The following is a 20423-nucleotide window of genomic DNA, read 5'->3' on the forward strand; positions in this document are numbered from 1 at the left end:
TCATCACTACGCGACGACTCTGACCCGGGGCTGGCCTTCCGCCCGCAGACCCGTAGAGGCGGGCTCGCGCGCACAGAGGCGAGCATGCGCGCGCGCGCGGGGCATGATCGGGCGCGCGGCCGTTAGCGGTGCTCGTTTTGACAACTGTCCGCCACGCTGAGGTCTCCGCGGGCCACATCGTCCACGTGACCCGGCCCCCGTTAGCGCGTTCGTCTCCTCAGACGGCACAGTCATCACGCGGGGCGGCCGCCCGTGAAGTAGCTACCACGGCTTGTGTCAACGAATAAAGCTCCGGGACAGCGGCGCCCTCGGCGACAGCTGGGTGGGCAGCCTGGGTGGCAGTGGTGACTCGTAGCTTCCGTGGGGAGCGAGAGGCGGAAGCAACCTCCAGCCTGGCTCCGCACCAGCTGCCCGGCAGGCGTGACCTGAACCTGGTCTGGCATGCGCGGAATGCTCCTTGAGCCCCTCTTCTGGCTGTTACCTTCGGGGGACGGTTGTGGCCACACCGACACGTATTTTCCAAATAAATCGTTTATTCTTGCAGCGGCGGGGCCGAACACGTTACTATAATTTTAATTTTCTCAGCAAGCATTTACCCAACACTTTTAAACGGTGAAACAATTTGGTAAGCGTTTTGAGTGAGCATCCGCCGGATTAGGAAGTCACGGACTGAGCAGCTTGCTTTTTACCACGTCCATCCTCGACTGTTTTTGAAGATTGTGCCATCTTACAACTACCAGTGTGCACAGACTTCTACTCAAGTAACGTCGTGGTCCAGCGATGCAAAGGACTGAAGTCTCAAGGTTTATCTGTATTCTAACACGGTTGGGTTTAGCGCCAACAACTATGAAGTGGTTAAAGTAGATCCCCCTCCGCCCCCCGCCCCAGAGGGAAATAGCAAGGTTAGAGCCACATCTCACTCCAGCCTGTCAACGTTTAGTAAGAAAACAAACCGATGCCAGCCCTGTAACTGCATCTCCTGTGTTGGGAAAACCTAGCCTGAAGTTTCAATGGCTTGTAGCAGCTAGCATTTATATCCAATAGTTAGACGTTCGTGAAGATATTTGTTATCCCCAGTCTTGATTTGAGGCTTTGGGTCATGAAGTATAGTATGTCTCTAGAATGACCTAATTCACTGAACTCTTTAAGAAATGTTACCCTCCTTCCCCTTACTACATAGACAGCCCTTCATGGGGTGACTCCCCTGACCCCTTATCCTCAGTATCCTCTGGAGACTTTGTAATGACCAGTGAAACCTGGGTAACTTTGTAACCTTTTTACACTGGTAACAGGAGTGGGTGGCATTTTACTCAGGTTACATCTTGACAGGGATGGGCAGGCCAGACCTCAATGGCAGCTCAACCTGGTAAAGAGAATGAGAGCAAGGGGGCGGTCTTTACTGTTACTTGTCCCTCCACTAGATGGAGTCTTGGCTTGTAAGTTTTCAAGTCTCTCAGAGCCCTTTCGCTAGGAAAGAGCTACCTATCTAACTGGGTAGAAAAGGCGCCCACACTTGGGTACAGAGGGTACATTTTTCTTGAGTATTGTCCCATGCACTTAGTTAAAACAGAACCGTTTAACTTCAAGTCTCACTTTGGATCACTGATTCCGACCTTGGCCAAGATGTTTATCTCACTGTACCTCAGTCTCCTCAACTTGAAAATAAGGGTGCTAATTGTGCCTCAGTGTGTTGTAAGTGCCTAGAATGGTTCTTGGCGCGCTTTAATTTTTTTTGGCCATTACTGGCATTAATATTGGATATACCCCTTATATTGAATGAAAATTGAATGAGTTGAAAAGTGCAATATTGCTTTGATTTTGATGAACTTGATAACCAAATGTAAAATCAAATTGCTAATCTACCTTATTTATATTTATAGCTGGAAAAACCTGTGTTGTCTTCATAATAGTCCCAAAGAATCCTAGATAGGAAGGAAAGAAAGAAGCGAATGAAGACTGTAAAAGAAACGAAGGAATGTCCAAGAATCAGGTAGAGTAGGTGACCTGGAAGAGTTGGGGGAAATTGCAGTGGCCATTGATACATGTTGCATTGTCTGTTTCCTTTGGCTAGGGTTAGACAGTATCAAAGCATACACCAGTCCCGTCCCCCCCACACGCAAAAAAAAGTAGCCCTCCCTGCCTTCCCAGTGCCATCCCCAGTGGCAGAGTGACAACTGTGGACCATTACTACTTAAATCTCTACCACACCTATGCTGCTTGTCAACTGCAAGGCCTGAGACAAATCACATGCCTCAATTCACTCATCTCAAAAGCATGCTTTATAATAGTACTCCCTTTATAGAATGCTCTGCAGATCTGTTGAACTAATTCATGGTAAAGTACCAAAAATAGTGCCTAGCGCTGGGAAACAGTCAACTTCAGCCTCATTTCAGTGCTGTGGGTAATTGGCAAAAAAAATAAAAGGAAGGGTTACTCTTGAATTCGTTCAACCCAGGCAGTATACACACTATCCTCAAATAATTTGGTGTATTTTATACTTTAAAAACGAAATATGAAAAGCCTTTAGAGAATTTGGTCCCTAATCAGATTATAGTGGCATTTTAAGGGAAAGTCAGAAGGCTTGTCATTAGCATCATCTAAGTGGTCTTACACTTTTTTCTCTTACATAGAAGAGCTGCCAGGACTAAGAAGGTCACCCCGAAGACGCTATCTTCGGGCCCTGGTAAGAGATATGAGATGATGTTCAGTTGTTGCTTCCAGCCATTAGCAAAGACATCCACTCCAATGGGACAATGAACTCGCTCCTTTTATTATCAACCCCTACTTCTTCCCCAGATTCTCTTGAGATTAAGATCCTAAAGAATTCAGTGTCTGACTCTGGGCGGTGGTGGAGCACGCCTTTAATCCCAGCACTTGGAGGCAGAGGCAGGTGGATCTCCATGAGTTCAAGGCCAGCCTGGTCTACAAAAGCTAGTTCCAGGACAGCAAGGACTGTTAGACAGAGAAACCTTGTCTCGAAAAACCAAAAAAAAAAAAAAGAAAGAAAGAAAGGAAGGAAGAAAGGAAGGAAGAAAAGAATTCAGTGTCTGTAGTTTTAAAGTTTCATATCTGAAGTTCAAGCTGAGAACAAAACAGTATAAAGTGTTGTCTCAGCTTATACTTTCAGTGTGACCAAAATTATATCAAGGCCTGATACCTAACAAGAATTAACCTCTGTCCTTGCCAGAATTACCCTGTTCCCGGGAGAGATATGTGCTTTAACTTCTGCTTTGTTTTGCATTAAAGTGATGCAAAAGTGATATGCATCAGTAGAAACCATACTTCATGTTTGGGGTCTTGATGGCTTCCCAAGCTAATGATATCTAGTACAGTATTCTCTTGCAGTGGCAGCAAGGCATAGCTCCTGGTAAGCCTAGTAAAAGAAACCAACTATTTGCAGTGTACTATGCTGCTAAGCTATAGAGCTCCATAGGCTACATGTAGTAAATGAGCTTCCAGCTTAGGGTGTTTTCAAAAACCCTTTGTAAGTAAAGGAGCCTCTAGACACTTAGGTGGTTAGGCCCACTTTTCTGGTTTTTGTTTGTTTGTTTGTTTGTTTTGTTTTGTTTTGTTTTTTAGTTTTTTGAGACAGGGTTTCTCTGTAGCTTTGCTTTGGAGCCTGTCCTGGAACTAGCTCTTGTAGACCAGACTGGCATCGAAATCACAGAGATCCGCCTGCCTCTTCCGAGTGCTGGGATTAAAGGCGTGTGCTACCACCCTCCAGCCATTTTTCTGTTCTTAATGATCAACTTGAACCAAGCCTTTATTCTTAATGTTTCCTCTTCCAGTTTGCCTGCTATGCCTTCAAGAACCTGGTGATCCTGAAAAACTAGGAGACTTTCTTCAGAAAGACAGTCTTTGTGTGCACTATTTCTGTCTTGTGAGTATTAAGGCCCTCTCTGCCCTATGTGTCTTACAGCTTTTGTTAGACAAGTAATTCTGCGTCTAGCCTCAAATTTACAGCTGCTTGTTTTTCCTTAGTTCTTAATCTTTTTAAAATTACTTTTAAATAAAAATGACATGATCTAAAATCCTAACAATATAAAGCATAAAGGCCCTCTTCCTTAAATCATGTTCCCTCTTCCTCTCTGCCTCCCAGAAACCAATGCTCACTTGGATTGTCCTTCTAGTGGATTTTCTCCAATATGCTTTTTTAATAAATGTAACCTGAATACTATAAAATGAACCAATCTTAAGTGTACAGTTGGATGAATTTTTTAAAGACTTATTTTTATTTTATTGTTTTGCCTGTATATATGTCTGTGCACCATGTATGTGCAGTGCCCTCAGAGGCCAGAAGAGAGCACCAGATTCCCTAGGAATGGAGTTACAGACAGTTGCGAACTGCCATGTGGATAACTGGAACTCAAACCCTTGTCCTGCCCAAGAGCAGCTAGTGCTCTTAACTGCTGAGCCCTATCTCTAGCCCTTGATTTTTGATAAATTGTATATCCTTGTGTAATCACCGTACACATTAAAATAACCTTTCAGTCATCTCAGAAAATACACCTCACACCCTCTGCTAGTCAGTGCCACCAGAGGCAGTCATTAGAAGGATCAAGAGATTAGGTTGCCTATAATTTTTCTCCATATAAATTAAACCATACAGTTTATATTTTTCTATTAGGTCCCAACCCCCAAATTGACAGTCTGAGTCCAACTCAGGCTAGACTCTGACCAGGTAAACTATAGGACTGTTACTTAAGATTAACATTCCTCAGAAACCTTGTAAAGTGGGTTTCTGTTTGTCAAGAAAAGCCATTGTTTCCCTTAGCTGCCCACTCCTCCCCCGGTCGCCTACTTCTGGAAAGGGCATCTAGTTCCCTGTTAACTGGAGCAAGTCTCCAGCAGACCAGAACCTTGTGCTAGTTCCAGGCTGTTGCAGCCAGCTCGCTGAAACCACAGCTCTTCATCACTGGCTGTTCTCTATCACACGAGAGAGCCGTGCAGCAGTCTGATATTTCCAATAAACGTTTCTCTGCACCCATCGTGTGGTCTGATTTGGTCGTTTCACTGCACCCACGCTTACATCTAGTGCAGAAGCGAGAAGAAACATTGGGTCCCACCCTAAAGGGGCTATGCCTTTTCTGACCAAACTGTTGATTTGGCCCTCCTGGGTACAAATCACTTGCTTCTTGTGACTCCTGCCACCAACCATGTTTGACTACAAAGTTCAGAGTCTGCCTCTCCAGCCATTTCCCTCCTCCACCTCCTCTAGTCACTTATCTTCCAGGTTAGTGTCCTCTCCAAGCTGCCTGCTCTAGCTCAATACAAAAGTCATACTGGTATGCCAGACTAGCTTCCCACACCTTCCTGTGCTCCCCATCAGTGTGACAAAGGATACCTATCCACTAATCCTGGGCATCTCTCTGACAAGTCTTGATGCCCTGGGGATGTCTTCAGATTGAGATTCTGTCTGTCCTATGGCATTTACCCATCTCTCCCGCCCTCCCTGTATCTCCATTCCTATGCTATTGAAATCCCCCCCCCCCGCAAGATTGCTATTTCAACCCCCTTTCATAAATCCCGCCCCTTCCACCCTGCTGCCTTCTGCCCCTGTCAATTCTATACTGCTGCCCTTTTAAGGACAGCTCCCTTCTGAATTGTCTCCCTTCTGACTTGGTCTTTCTCCATTTTTACTTTGCCTGCCAGAGCCTGAACTAACCATGGATTCTTATCAGACTCATATTAGCTCCTCTCTCCTGCCTCCTCTAATCTTGTTCCCTCCTCAAACTCAGAGAGTCCATAAACCTGGCTTACATCTGGTGCTGAAATGTTTTTTTTTTTCCCCCAACAATGCTTGAACATGTTAAAAGTTATCTTTTCGACAGTTGGTGGAAATTTGATTTGCTTTAGTGGACTTTTGTGAATAAAGCTGCTAAAAACATTCATGTGGAAGTCTTTTTGTGACATGCATTCTCCTCCTCTGGACAGATGCCTAGCAGTGGGATTACTGAGTATATCTAAGTATGCATGTGTGAAGTTGCCAAGTCATCTTTCCAAAGTTGTTGTACCAGTTTGCACACCCATTAGCAATTTAGGAGAGTTGCAGCTGACAATTTTTTACCAAAACTTGTTATTGTCAGCCTTTCATTTCAGCCTTCCTACTGGATGCTACTGGCATTTTACTGTGCTCTTAATTTGTGCTTCTTTGAGGAATAAAGATGTTGAGGTTTTCATGTGCTAATTCACATATCTCCTTTTAAACCTGTTTGAATATTTTTGTCCATTAAAAGAAACTGGATTAGCTGGGCAGTGGTGGCACACGCCATTAGTCCCAGCATTTGGGAAGCAGAGGCAGACAGATCTCTGTAAGTTTGAGGCTAGCCTGGGCTACAAGAGATAGTTCAAGGAAAGGCTCCAAAGCAAAGCTACAGAGATCCACCTACCTCTGCCTCCCTAGTGCTAGGATTAAAGGTGTGTGCCACCACCGCCCGGCAGTATTGTGTATTTCTTCTTAAATGGTTTTCTAAATATTTTGTTGCTGAATTATAGAAATGCAATTATTTTGTTTATTGATTTTTGTATTCTATAATTTTGTTACATTCACCAATTCAACAAAATTTTATTGATTTATTTATTCATTTAATTTATTTGGGGTTCTCTGGATCTCTGTATATATAGTTAGTGCCATGTTTAGCTGAAGACAGCTCTGCTTCTTTTCCAAATTTTGTCCTTTTCTTAAAGATAGGGTCTCATGTAGCCCAGGCTGGCCTTAAACTTATCCTATAGTTTGAGTATGACCTTGAGCTTCCTTTTTTCTTGTGTGTTGGGGGGAGGGAGTATATGAGTGTACAGATTCATATATGTATGCATGTGTGTTCAGTTATGTGCATTCATGTGTACCTGCGGAGATGAGGTTGATATCAGGTGTCTTCTATTTCTCTCCATCTTGCTTTTTCAGACAGGATCGTGGAGCTCACCAATCTGACAAGAATGCCTGACCATCAAACTCCAGGGATCCTCCTATCTCTGCCTCCTTAGTGCTAGGATTACAAGCACACATCACCATCCCCCACATTTTATATCCAAGATGAGGATCTGAACTTAGGTCCTCATGCTTGTGCAGCAAGGCTTACTGACTAAGCCATCTCTCCAGCCTCTAACTCTCAAGTATTGAGATTCCAGGCATTTGCCACATGCTCTGTTTGTTTGTTTGAAAGGTGATTTTATATGTTTTGCCTAAATGAGCATGCCTCGTGCCTGAGGAGGTCAGAAGAGGGGGTTGGATTCCCTAGAACTGGGGTTATAAAGGTTATGGGCCACCATGTGACTACTGGGAATGGAGCCTTTGTCTTCTGCAAGAACAACAAGTGTTTTTAACCACTGAACTATCTCTCCAGCTCCCTTGCCCAGTTTTTTTTTAATATCTATTTATTTATTGTGTATACAATATTCTGTCTGTATGTCTGCAGGCCAAAAGAGGGCACCAGACCTCATTACAGATGGTTGTGAGCCACCATGTGGTTGCCAGGAATTGAACTCAGGACCTTAGGAAGAGCAGGCAATGCTCTTAACCACTGAGCCATCTCTCCAGCCTCCAGTTTTGTTTTTTTTTTGTTGTTGTTGTTGTTGTTGTTTTTGGTTTTGGTTTTTCAAGACAGGGTTTTGTAGACTAGGCTGGCCTCAAACTCACAGAGATCTACCTGCCTCTGCCTCCTGGGTGCTGGGATTAAAGGCATGTGCCACCACTGCCTGGCTCATGACCAGGTTTTAATGTGGTGCCAAGGATTGAACCTCATACTTGCTAGGCAAGTACTCTACCAACTAAGCTACATCTCCAGTCCCTGTTTTTTTCTGCCTTTTATTTCTTCTTGCCTTTAGTAACTGGCTAGTTGTCTATGCCTTTCTTCCAGTATTAGGGGACAGCATCTAGTTTTTCATCATTAGAAATATATTAACTTTAAACTTTTTTTTTCATAGATATGTTTTGTCAGATTGAAATTCTCTTATTCCTAGTTTGCTGAGGCTATCACAAATGTGTACTGAGTTTTGCGATGATTTTGACATCTATTGACATGATCTTGATTTTTCTCTTTTTGTGGTTTGTTATGCCAACTGGATTATCTGATGTTAAACTAATCTTGCATTCTTGGTACAGGCCCTTCTTGGTCATACTTGGTCAGATTCTTTGAATATGAAGTTGAATCCAACTTACTAATCTTTTTATTTATGTCTATCCTCATGAGAAAAAGTGATCTATGATTTTCCTTTCTCATAAGTCCTGCTAGATGTTAGGGCTTGGTTAATTCTGGTGCATTAATAAGCATATACATTTTAACATAAAATTAAACATATACAATGTTCTATAGGGTTTTCTTTCCACCTTGTGTACTTTGGAGATCTCGCCATATACAACATATAAACCTGGTTCTTTAAGTAGCTGACTGGTGTTTCATAGTGTGGATGGTCCCAAAATATGCAATTCCTGTTAAAGAATATTTAGAGGGGGCTGGAGAGATGGCTCGGTGGTTAAGAACACTGCTGCTCTTTCAGAGGACCTGGGTTCAATTCCCAGCACCCATATGGCAGCTCACAACTGTCTAAATCTCCTGCTTCAGGGGATCCAACACTCTCATACAGGCATACATGCAGGAAAAACACCAATGTAGATAAAATAAAAATAAATTATTTAAAAAAAGAATATTTAGAGCTGTTCATGACAGTGCACACTTACAATCTCAGCACTTGGGGGGCAGAGACAGACGATCGTGAGTTTAGAGTCAGTCTGGGTTATATAAGATTGTCACAAAAAATAAGTAGATCTCAAAAAAATGTAAAAGGATGGGCTAGAGAGATGACTTGGCGTTTAAGATTCCTAGGTGTTCTACCAAGGACCTGGATTCAGTTCTCAGCACCGACATGGTAACTCCAGTTCCAGGGGACCTGACCAAACACACATGCAGGCAAAACACCAATACACATGAAATAAAAATAAATCATTAAAAAAAAAAGCTTGGCATGGATGGCACATATCTTTAGTCCCAGCACTTGGGAGGCAGAGGCAGGCAGATCTACATGAGTTTCAGGCCAGTCTGATCTACAAAGCAAGTTTCAGGACAGCCAGGGCTGTTACACAATGAAACCCTGTCTCAAAAAAAAAATTTTTAATGACATTTAAATTGTTTCTGTTCTTTATTTTGTTTGTCTGTTTGTTTGTTTATACAAATAGCACATGCTTGGCCAGGCGGTGGTAGCACACAACTTTGATCCCAGAACTTCGGAGGCAGAGGCAGGCAGATCTCAGTGAGTTCACGGCTAGCCTGATCTACAAAGCTAGTTCCAGGACAGCTAGGGCTGTTACACAGAGAAACCCTGTCTTGAAAAGAAAGAGGGGGGGGGATGAAAGAGCATGTGCTCATTGTAAAAAAAAATGACTAATATTTAAAAATATAACTAAAACAAAATCACTCATTATGATAAAACCTTGGGATAATGATAAAATGTGAACTGTTTTAAGCGTTGTTAGGAACCGATAGCTATAACCCAAGTCATCTAACACTATAGGATCATCTCTTTATAATGTTAAAGTAGGATTACCTGATAGACTTGGAAGACTGAGGCAGGATTACCACAAGTTCAAGACCAGCCTTGACTGCACAGACTGTCTCAAAAATAAATATTGGGGCTAAAAAAATGGCTCAGTGCTTAAAAGTATGGTTTGGTTCCTAGAATCCTCATAGCATTTCACAAACATCTGGAACTCCAGTTCTAGTGACTCTGACCACCTATTCTGATCTCTTCAGGGACTGCACACACACATACATAAAGACAAACACTCATACATATTTTTAAAAATCTGTAAAATAGTTAAATAAATACACAACCCAAGCTCCCATTACACATTTTATAACCACTGCAAGAAGCCCACTATCCTAATATTTTTGAAATAGTAAGATGAGCAGGATGACTCAATGAATTTAATAGAACCATATAACTTTTTTTTTCTTCATTACCCATAGAATCATCTTTGAACACTTTTAAAGAAACAAACAGCCCATTAAAGTATGCTTTCAAAAGTACAACTCCTTAGGCCGGGCGGTAATGGCACACACCTTTAATCCCAGTACTTGGGAGGCAGAGGCAGGTGGATCTCAGTGAGTTCAAGGCTAACCTGGTCTACAAAACGAGTTCCAGGACAGCTAGGACTGTTACACAGAGAAACCCTTTCTCGAAAAAAAAAACAAAAAAGGGGGAGAGGTGCAACTCCTAACCTTTTCCTGTTAATGCAGAATGGCCATTAAAGAGGGGATTTTAAAATTCCATTTACCTTCTTGTTATACTCTTAGAAAAATATTCTAAAAATAATCCTTTACTAAATGGGGTAAGACTGTGGGTTCTGTAGGCCAAATGTGAATGCCAGTTTTGTCATTCCTTGCCATGTGAGTCCAGCCACGTCACTTACCACATCATGCTTCAGTGGCCTCCTCTGAAATTAAAGCCACAATAGCTTCTGTGTCGTGTAGTTGTTATAAGCATGAAGTGAGTCAGTCTAGAGAGCACATGTCCCCTCTGGTCACATAGTGGCAGGAGCAGCCCTTAGCAAATGAGGGGCGGAATAGCACTGCATAAAGGTACTGGTTCTGAAGCCCAGTGGCCTTTACCAAGGTATGTTTCTTCATACTGGGTTGTCCAAAGAGTTAATGATTAGAAAGTGCTGGAGTATCCGATACATACCACTATCAGACTTCATTAAATGAGCTGTCCCATATAGACAAGCATGTTCCACCGAGCTCCATTTCTTTGGTCACCGTCACCCCACTGTACCATTTCACTGACAATCTTACATTGACAGCCCGTTTCTGCTCCTCTAGATCCTATCTAGCAAGTTGCCTCAGAAGGGCCAACCCAACAAAGGTCTCCATGGATTTATGCCCAAAGACATCAGAAAGGAAATAGCCCGGGCTTCTAAGAAGGTTAGAATTCCTTGAAACAGGGACCCTGGAGTGGGTAGGCCTCCTCTCATACATGTTTCAGAATCTCTGTCTGTCTGTCTGTCTGTCTGTCTGTCTGTGTGTGTCTTTGTCTGTCCCTGGGAGTCAAACCCAGGACCAGAGTATGATAAGCAAGCACTGAGTTACACCCCTAGCTCCAGTCCTCTTATGTCCCATCTCTTCTGGGATGTTTCCTAAGTAAAGAGTGGAAGCAGCATCCTGAGAAATCAAGAGGAATCAGTGCTTCCTGAAGTTCAGCTCTAGGGTACCCTGGACCACTGAGGGAAAGAGGATAGCTGTTGCTTCCCAGAATTCCCACTCAGTAGAAAGAAGAACCACAACCTCTGTTTGTCTTTCTCGGGTCACAAAACATTTTCTGGAATCTCATTTGCAGATCTGCTTTGTGTGCAAGAAAAAGGGAGCTGCTATCAAATGCCAGAATGGTCAGTGTGCCAAAAGCTTCCATCTGCCTTGTGGCCAAGAAAGGGGTTGCCTTTCACAATTTTTTGGAGAGTACAAGTAAGTGAGGAAGGAGAAAGTTGGGGTGCCCTTTTGTAACCTGCTGTTTAGACACCACTGAAATCAGAACCTAGTTCTCATGAGACTGTTGATTCTCCAACAAATCTGTCCCTCCACTTAATAATGGGAAACAGTGTCTTGACTTGGAAGTTTCACAGGGGTTTCTTCTTGCTTCCTGCCCCCTCCTTAAATTACAAACAGCTGGGGTTCTTAGACAGCTGCGCATAACTAAATAGGGCTTTAAGTAATGGGAAGCCATGGAGACGGTCGTCAGAGCTTTGCTCAGGGGTGAGCAGCCATGAGAAGTCATCTAGAGTGTCTTCACCTGCTTTTCTGAGGGTCTAGATTCACTGGACACCCAGAAAATGGCTGATTGCCCTTCCTAGGTCAGGCAGCAGGGAATCTGCATCAGTGACAAACCAGAAACCAAATTCGTTTACCCACCACAGATCTTTTTGTGGAAAACATCGCCCAACACAGAACATTCAACAGGGGAGTCTGGGGGAGGAAAGCTGTGTCTTGTGTTGCGAAGACTTATCCAAAACAAGTGTTGAGAATATCCGGAGCCCATGTTGTAGTCAAGCTATCTACCACCGGAAGTGTATCCAGGTGGGCTTCCTTTGCTCTAGGGGGACTTTTCATGATTGCCCTGGCCCTGTGCTTGGAACCGAGGCAACCTGGGAATGCTCAGGCATGTCTAAGCTTCAGAACTACACACTGCAGGCCTATATACAGGAACTGCTTCCGGGTCAGTTAGGGAATAATCAGCCCAGTCTCTGGTTATCCTTGGCTTAGGGCCTCATTCATGATAAGATTTAGACTAAGCAAAATCATCAGGATTGCCAAAAGCAAATGGGTATTTCCAAGAGTGAGTCAAAGAGCTCAAAATCAGCCTCACTGCTGGGATGTATTCAGCGCCTGACCCCTGCTGAGTCAGGACTGCTGAGACCCTAGCCAGAAATGACAACCGAGGCACTCCTGGGCAATCTTGAAAAGCGTTCTGGTCACAGGCCTGACACCTAGTACACCCAAACTGCCCTTCCTGAACCCCCTGAGGTGACCTGATGGTTTTCACAAATGCCTTCTTCCCTTACAGAAATATGCCCACACATCAGCGAAGCACTTCTTCAAGTGCCCCCAGTGCAACAACAGAGAAGAGTTTCCCCGAGAGATGCTGAGAATGGGAATTCACATTCCAGACAGGTAGCAGGAAGTCTGTATAGAGGGCCTGAGCCAGAGAGTGGGTTGAGAGGGTGGTTCAGAGACTGGCAGCAGCTGGGCGCTGGTGTGCAGTGAAGTAAGAAGAGTGCTTTTCAATCATCCAAGAAAAGGGAGGGGGAAGAGGGCAGAAGCATAGTCCTGAAAAGGTGCTTTGAAAGAACAGAAATCTGGGGGTGGTGAGTGTGAACTCCAGGGTGGAGCTAAGGACCCGTGCTCCACTCTGACTGCCTCAGTCCTCTGCCTATAGCCAGCCCACCCAGCTGGGCAGCCATTGAACTCTTGCGTGCTTAGCTTGGATTCTCAAGGGTCACCAGGGGAATATGCGTCCCTTACAAGTTCTTCTCCCCCTGCAGAGATGCTGCCTGGGAACTGGAGCCCGGGGCTTTTTCGGAACTGTATCAGCGCTATAAGCATTGTGATGCTCCCATCTGTCTGTATGAACAGGGCAGAGACAGCTTTGAGGATGAAGGGTAGGAAGAAGCTCCGGGCAGTGCCATCTTAGATCTTGACAGTGTTACTAAAGTGGGCGTCTGCTCTTGTCCACCCTCTGGATAAACCTAGTTGCCAAGTTCCATTTTAGACCAGCCCCTGACTTACCCATGCACAGACGGGCAGGGCTCCTCTGCAGGGTCTGCTGTTTGTGTCCACTGGAGAGGCACCTGTGTCCACCTGTCGCCTCCCAGGGCCATGGGGTGTAATAAATGTGCACAGTAAAATTAAACTGATTTAAAATGCCCTTGGGGTTGGAGGATGACTTAGTAGTTAAGAGCACCAACTGCTCCTCCAAAAGACCCAGGCTCTATTCTCACCATTCTCATAGCAGCTCCCAGCGGTCTACAATCCCAGTCCCAGGGGATCTGACACCTTCTTTGGCCTCCATAGGCAATGTATGCACGTGGTACATATACATGCATGCAGGCAAAACACAAAAACACATAAAAATAAAATTCCCAGGAAGATTTCCTCATGGCTGAGGCTGAATGGTAGGTAACATTCAAAAGTGACAGTTGGTGTCCTGATTGACCCTACACCTCTCCATGACTCTTCCGTAGGCAGTGGCGCCTGATTCTGTGTGCTACATGTGGATCCCATGGAACCCACCGAGAGTGCTCCTCACTGAGACCCACCAGCAAGAAATGGGAGTGCAGTGAGTGCTCACCTGCTCCAACCATGGGTAAGAACGGGGTGGGTGCTAGGAGGTGGTGGTGGATGCAGTACACATCTTTAATTGCAGCACTCAAGTTCAAGGCTAGCCTGGTCTACAAACTGAGTTCCAGGACAACCAGGGCTACACAGAGAAACCCTAGGATGGGGATGGGGACTTGTCCTGCCTGGGAATGAAGAAAGCATGTCACAAAGGGGAGCTTTGGATGGGCAATGTGGCTTTGAAAGGGAAGCGGCTGGTGAGGGGTGGAAGGACTTATACACAGGAAAAACAAAGGTGAGTTTCCCTTCCCTCCTCTATCTCTCTCCCACCACAGATTATGTATCTGAAGACTCAGCTGACATCCCCTGCTGCAGCAGTACCTTCCATCCCCAGGAGCATTTCTCCAGGGCCACCAACCCGGAAGAGAGTCCAGGCTCTTCTTGGACTGAGTGGATACGACCTTCCCTATCAGAAAAGCCCGAGTCCTCTGGTGGCAGAAGACGACGCTCCTGGAGATCCAAAGGAGTCAGAGTCACTAAGAACTGCAAAAAATCCAAGTAAAGCTTCAGAGGAGCTGCTGCCAAGGATGGTGGAGTACCAGACAGCACTGCTGCATCAGTTTGGAGAGGTAGCACTTTGAAACCATGGGACAAAGGGGAACAGCAGTGAGATCAGCAGCCAACAGCTGAGGTAAGGGCTCCTCTGCTCTTCCTCCAGTTCTTTTCCCCCTCACCAAAGACTCTTCTGCCCTAGATGGTTTGCATGTGCCTCCTCCTGCTTCACTTGTTTGTTATTTACAAATAAAGTTGTCTCTCCAGTGATGGCTCCTTGTGAGTTTGCTCTGGAATCTATCTAGTACACTAAGGAATCTGGAGAATAGAGAAAAGGAATAGGAGAACTCAGCTTTCTGGTCCCCAAAATGAGTCACTAAACTATTGAACGTAGAGCATAGATGTTCTTTGGGAAGGAATCAGCTTGCAGGGCAGCTGGAATCCTAGGGGCACAGAGTGTGGCCCTCAAGCAAATAAGCTGAGATTAAGTTCCAGACAATGAGCCAGTGTAGCAGTCCACTTGGGTCTGAGAACAGCCCCTTGTGGCAAGGCTGGGGTCCCTGCACTCAACATGCTTATGTGGGGCAGAAGGCTTCCACTCACCCTAGCCAGTGTGGTCTTAGCTCTGTAGGTAGAGTGAGTCACTCAAAGCCCCACTGCCTGGTGGCAGGAGCACTTCTGACTAGTATAACGAGAACTTGCATACCACAACATCCACATTAGGCAAGGCAGCTCGGATGGGAATCTGGCAGGGAGCCTGGGGAGAAACTGAATAGAGCCTATCTTATATTTGTATGTTTTTAATGATTTCATGGGGCTTGGGTTAGTGGGAGAAACTCAGCATTGCTACATACTGAATTCCCAAGGTTCCAGTGAGTCATTGTCACTAACAGTGGAGGACAGTGCTCTCATTTCAAATATTGCTAAATCTTGCAGACTTAGATCTAAAATGTATATGGTGATTGCCCTCAGATTTGACTAGATTCACTTGAAATCATAAGCATTGTTTTGTTACTATCAAAATAAACAGGAAAGTAATATATTTTTAATATGTAAAGGTATGTATTTTTAAATCTGTAATAAATTCATTTAAAAGTCTGCAGTTCCTAGGAGTGGAGTTCAGTGGTAGGACACATGCTTGCCATGTGCAAGGTCCTGGCACGGCTCACCATCCAGCACTTACATACTTATGAAAGCCATTAGACTAGTAAGGCCTGAAAGGATAATAATGAAAACCACTCCTCGCTCACCCTTCTCTATTTCTAGTCCCACTTCCTAATGGCAACTACTGCCATTTTAAAGCTGTTTCTTGATTTAGTAATATTAGAAATTATTGACTCCTTATATTACAGTGGGCTTAGCACCTTAGGAAATTCCTATTTTCAGTCTTCTGTGATAATTTATATTATCATGACTATAATAATGTGATTTACTATTGATCCAGACGATACATTATGGTTTAACTTTTCTGCCCCTAAATTAGTAACCGCCCTTTTTTGCTTTCCTTTGGGTTTGGGGGTATGGATGGAGAGGCATTGTCTTGTTTTGGGGCAGTATCTCGATGTGTAGTAGCCCTGGCTGGCCTAGCACTTGCTGTGTAGGTAGACCAGGGTGACCTAGAACACACAGAGGTTTGCATCTCTCTGCCTCTAGAGTGCTGCCATTAAATAAACTGCCTCTTTTATTTACTCTGTACCAATTGCTAACTTCAGATAGTATATCACTGTCGCTGTACCTCTTTTCTGGGAGGCCCGCCTTCTATAGCCTAGCCTAAGCTGGCCGCCCCTGGGCCTTCTGAACAGCTACTATCCTAGGGCTTCCTGGAACTAGACCCTTTTTCTTCATTTTCTGCTTCATAGGTTTGATGGGCAGGATGTGTCTTGTTCCTGCCCATCTTGTTCTGACTTGGAACTTGTCTTGTTCTGGCCTGGAACTCACTGTAGCCTGGGCTGGACCTAAACTCTCTAGGCTGGCCTGAGCCCCTCAAGTGCTGAAATGACAGGTTTGTGCCATTATTATGGTAGATGACTTTTTGTTTTGTTCTGTTTTGTTTCGTTGAGACAAGGTTTCACTGTGTAGCCCTGGCTGTCCTGGAACTCACTCTGTAGACCAGGCTGACCTCTAACTCACAAGTGCCTCTTGTGCCTCTGCCTCCCAAGTGCTAGGATTAAAGGCGTGTACCACCATCACCCAGTTTTAACAAACTTTTTAAAGATTTATTTTATATATATGAATGTTTTGCCTGAATGCATGCCTGTGCACTGCCCCTGGGAAGTCAGAAGTGAGTAGGATCCCCTGGAACCATAGTTACATACAGATGGTTGTGAGTCTCTATGTGGATTCTGGGTCCTCTAGAAGACCAACAAACATTCTTTTTTTTTAATATTTCTTTATTTATTATGTATGCAATATTCTGTCTGCGTGTATGCCTGCAGACCAGAAGAGGGCACCAGACATCATTACAGATGGTTGTGAGCCACCATGTGGTTGCTGGGAATTGAACTCAGGACCTTTGGAAGAACAGGCAATGCCCTTAACCTCTGAGCCATCTCTCCAGCCCCCCAACAAACATTCTTAACCCCTGAAACATCTTTCTCGCTCCTTAAACAAAATTTTAATTTTAAAACAGTTTACAGGGAAGTGAAGATGGGGAGAGAATTCTCACATATCCAAACCCAGGGCTTGTGCTTGCTGTTGCCTTAGCTTCGTGTGGTAAATTCCTCACGATTTCTACCCAGGATACTTCCATAGCACCAACTCATCTTTTCGTCTTGTTTTCTGTTTTTTGAGACAAGGTTTCACTTTGTTTCCCTAGCCCTAGATCCACCTGCCACATGCCCTGCCACCCTGAATCATTTTCAGGTTTCTCTCGGAGGTGATAGTTAGAGTATGCTGTGACAGTTTTGCGGAATAATATTAAATATTTTATATAGTGTCCCTAAATAGGTTAATCTCATTACTTTTATCATGATTAGACTAGAGTTATGAATTTTGAAGAACACAGAGGTAAGGTGCATTTTATCACATGAAGTTCCATGCTGTCAGCATGATCCAAGGCAGCACTTGTCAGCTGTACCCCTTTGCATGCAGCCCACAAGTGTGGGGGGCTTACACACCCTTTTCTTTAAGAACATATGTGGCATTCTTCTGCATAGATTTACCTATTTTCTCTCACTTATTTATTTATTCAATCATTTTATTGTTTATATTTTAATGTGTATTTTTAATTTTATCACTAATATCATCATGGACTTGGAAATGTATGTATTATACTTTGGGTTTCAGTTCAATATAATTTTTTTTGTCTAGATTATTCAAGCCTTGGCTTTTAGGCATTTCTGTGTCCTTTTCAAACATCTCTATCATTGCATTTTGTTTTGTTTTTTAATACATCCTTAACTTCTGGAATTTACTGTGTCCCAAGACTATCTTGTAAATTTGAAATGCTTTTTTCGATATTGGCATAAGAACAGACAGGAGGACCAATGGAACCGAATAGAAGACCCAGATATCAATCCACACATCTTCAAACACCTGATCTTTGATAAAAAGTAAAAAATATCAAATGGAAAAAAGAAAGCATATTTAACAAGTGGTGCTGGCATAACTGGATTTCAACATGTAGAAAAATGAAAATAGACCCGTATCTATCACCATGCACAAAACTCAAGTCCAAATGGATCAAAGACCTCAACATAAAGCCAGCCACACTGAACCTTATAGAAGAGAAAGTAGGAAGTACACTTGAACGCATTGGCACAGGAGACCACTTCCTAAATAGAACCCCAGCAGCACAACACTGAGAGAAACAATTAATAAATGGGACCTCCTGAAACTGAAAAGCTTTTGTAAAGCAAAGGACATGGTCAACAAGACAAAACGACAGCCTACAGAATGGGAAAAGATCTTCACTAACCCCACATCAGACAAAGGTATGATCTCAAAAACATACAAAGAACTCAAGAAATTGGACACCAAAAGATCACATAATCCAATAAAAAAAAATGGAGTACAAACCTAAACAGAGAACTCTCAACAGAGGAATCTAAAATGGCTGAAAGATACTTAAGGAAATGTTCAACATCCTTAGTCATCAGAGAAATGCAAATCAAAACAACTCTGAGATTCCATCTTACACCTGTAAGAATGGCCAAGATCAAAAACACTGATGACAACTTATGCTGGAGAGGTTGTGGGGAAAAGGGAACACTTCTGGTGGCTTTGCTGGTGGAAATACAAGCTGGTACAACCCCTTTGGATGTCAGTGTGGCGATTTCTCAGAAAATTAGGAAACAACCTTCCTCAAGACCCAATAATACCACTTTTGGGAATATATCCAAAGAATGCTGATGCTCAATCATGCCATAAGGACATGTGCTCAACTATATTCACAGCAGCTTTGTCATAGCCAGAACCTGGAAACAACCTAAATGCCCCTTGATCGAAGAAAGGATAAGAAAAATGTGGTACATTTACACAATGGAGTACTACACAGCAGAAAAAAATGACAGCTTGAATTATGCAGGAAAATGGATGGAGCTAGAAAACATTATTTTGAATGAGGTAACCCAGACACAGAAAGACAAATATCACATGTACTCACTCATAGGTGGGTTTTGAACATAAAGCAAAGAAAGCCAGCCTACAAACCACAGTCCCAGAGACCTTAGACAGCAATACGGACACTAAGAGAGACTTACATAGATCTAATCTACATGGGAAGTAGAAAGTAGAAAAAGACAAGATCTCCTGAGTAAACTGGGAGCATGCGGACCTTGGGGGAGGGCTGAATGGGGGAGGAGAGAGGCAGAGAGGGGAGCAGAGGAAAATGTAGAGCTCAATAAATATCAATAAAATATATATTAAAAACAGCAAAAAATAAATGCTTTTTTCACAACAGAGTGTCTATTGGAACAAATTACTAGTAGATGTACCTATTCAATTCATGACTGTTTCATAACTGAGGCCCTCAAAAGATGATTCCTTTGTGAAGGACAGAAATAAATGTTCAATGGAATTCTCCAATGCATATGTTCCCCCTATGCTTCTTCCCTTTACTGGGGCCAGAAACCTCAGGGCTTTGTTTTGCTCTCCTCCCTGATCAACCTCCTTTCTTGTCAATGCATCTGTCTTTCACATTTTTGCCCTCCCCTATGCCATTTCCAGTGTTCAGCTCAGATCCACCCTTCCTTCTTTCAGTTACAGTATAACACGATAGCTTTTTGCTTAGGATTGGTATCTGTGGCCTTTCACAGACAGGCCTACACAGCTGCAACTCCCACACAGTGCCCCACCCATGGGTATTCTGCCCTGTTCTTTTCTGAACTGCTGGGCCTCAAGTCCCCAAAGTGAAAAACCCTAACTTTCATCCTAAGCATGGTGAACTGAATGCAATGGCCACCTCTTCGTCACTGAGTTCTCATTTCTGGTCTCTACTTGTTCCCTTGCAGCCCAAGTCCTCTGTCAGTCCTACAGTTCTGGGTCTGTCTCTACTGCTGGAGTGGAAGCCCCTTGCAGGCAGAGACCTGTTTTGCTAGCCGTTCTTCTTCTTCTTTTTCTTCTTCTTCTTCTTCTTTTTCTTCTTCTTCTTCTTCTTCTTCTTCTTCTTCTTCTTCTTCTTCTTCTTCTTCTTCTTCTTCTTCTTCTTTTGATTTATTTATTATGTATACAGTATTCTGTCTACATGTAAGCCTGCACGCCAGACGAGTACACCAAATCTCATTACAGATGACTGTGAGCCACCGTGTGGGCACTGGAAATGGAACTCAGGACCTCTGGAAGAACAGTCAGTGCTCTTAACCTAGCCATTCTTGTTGGTAGTGCCTGGCCCAGCCACATTCCAAGGAAGGTGGCTATCTACTCACACTGGGTTTTGATCATGTTGTTCAGGTATTAAACACCAGAGGTCAGTGTTAGCGCATTGAGGAATGAGATTATGAAAAGCTTCCTTCTGTTTGGGGGAGTACACTTAATTTTAATTACTGTACCTCACTTGTTCTAAACACATTACTTCAAGTTTATTCATGAGGTGTATTATGTTAGTGTTAGAGA

General features: G+C 43.7%; 1 protein-coding gene across 4 annotated transcripts; it reads left to right on the forward strand.

Moving 5' to 3' along the window:
- Positions 1-96: 96 nt before the first annotated feature.
- Phf7 (PHD finger protein 7) lies at positions 97-14642 on the forward strand. Of its 4 annotated transcripts, none has more exons than XM_048420905.3 (11): positions 102-902; positions 1881-1990; positions 2631-2683; positions 3789-3880; positions 10815-10916; positions 11329-11453; positions 11903-12062; positions 12550-12656; positions 13028-13144; positions 13727-13848; positions 14156-14642. In XM_048420905.3, exons 2-11 carry the CDS (start codon positions 1950-1952, stop codon positions 14380-14382), a joined length of 1146 nt encoding a protein of 381 aa, XP_048276862.1. In that variant the 5' UTR covers positions 102-902; positions 1881-1949; the 3' UTR covers positions 14383-14642. The 4 variants fall into 4 exon arrangements, with proteins under 4 accessions (XP_085543856.1, XP_048276863.1, XP_048276862.1 ...); XM_048420904.3 differs by having other exon boundaries at positions 103-803; XM_085687730.2 differs by lacking the exon at positions 10815-10916 and having other exon boundaries at positions 97-803.
- The last annotated feature ends 5781 nt before the right edge of the window (positions 14643-20423 follow it).

The sequence above is a fragment of the Myodes glareolus genome, chromosome 5 (genome assembly GCF_982192425.1).
Source record: "Myodes glareolus chromosome 5, mMyoGla1.1, whole genome shotgun sequence".
Classification (NCBI taxonomy): Eukaryota; Metazoa; Chordata; class Mammalia; order Rodentia; family Cricetidae; genus Myodes; species Myodes glareolus.

Bases quoted from the DNA above. Each gene is read 5' to 3' on its own strand.
- Phf7 (XM_048420905.3), top strand. From the start codon at position 1,950: ATGAAGACTGTAAAAGAAACGAAGGAATGTCCAAGAATCAG. The intron at 10,917-11,328 runs GTTAGAATTCCT...TCTCATTTGCAG, and splicing joins TAGCCCGGGCTTCTAAGAAG to ATCTGCTTTGTGTGCAAGAA. The intron at 12,657-13,027 runs GTAGCAGGAAGT...CTCCCCCTGCAG, and splicing joins GGAATTCACATTCCAGACAG to AGATGCTGCCTGGGAACTGG.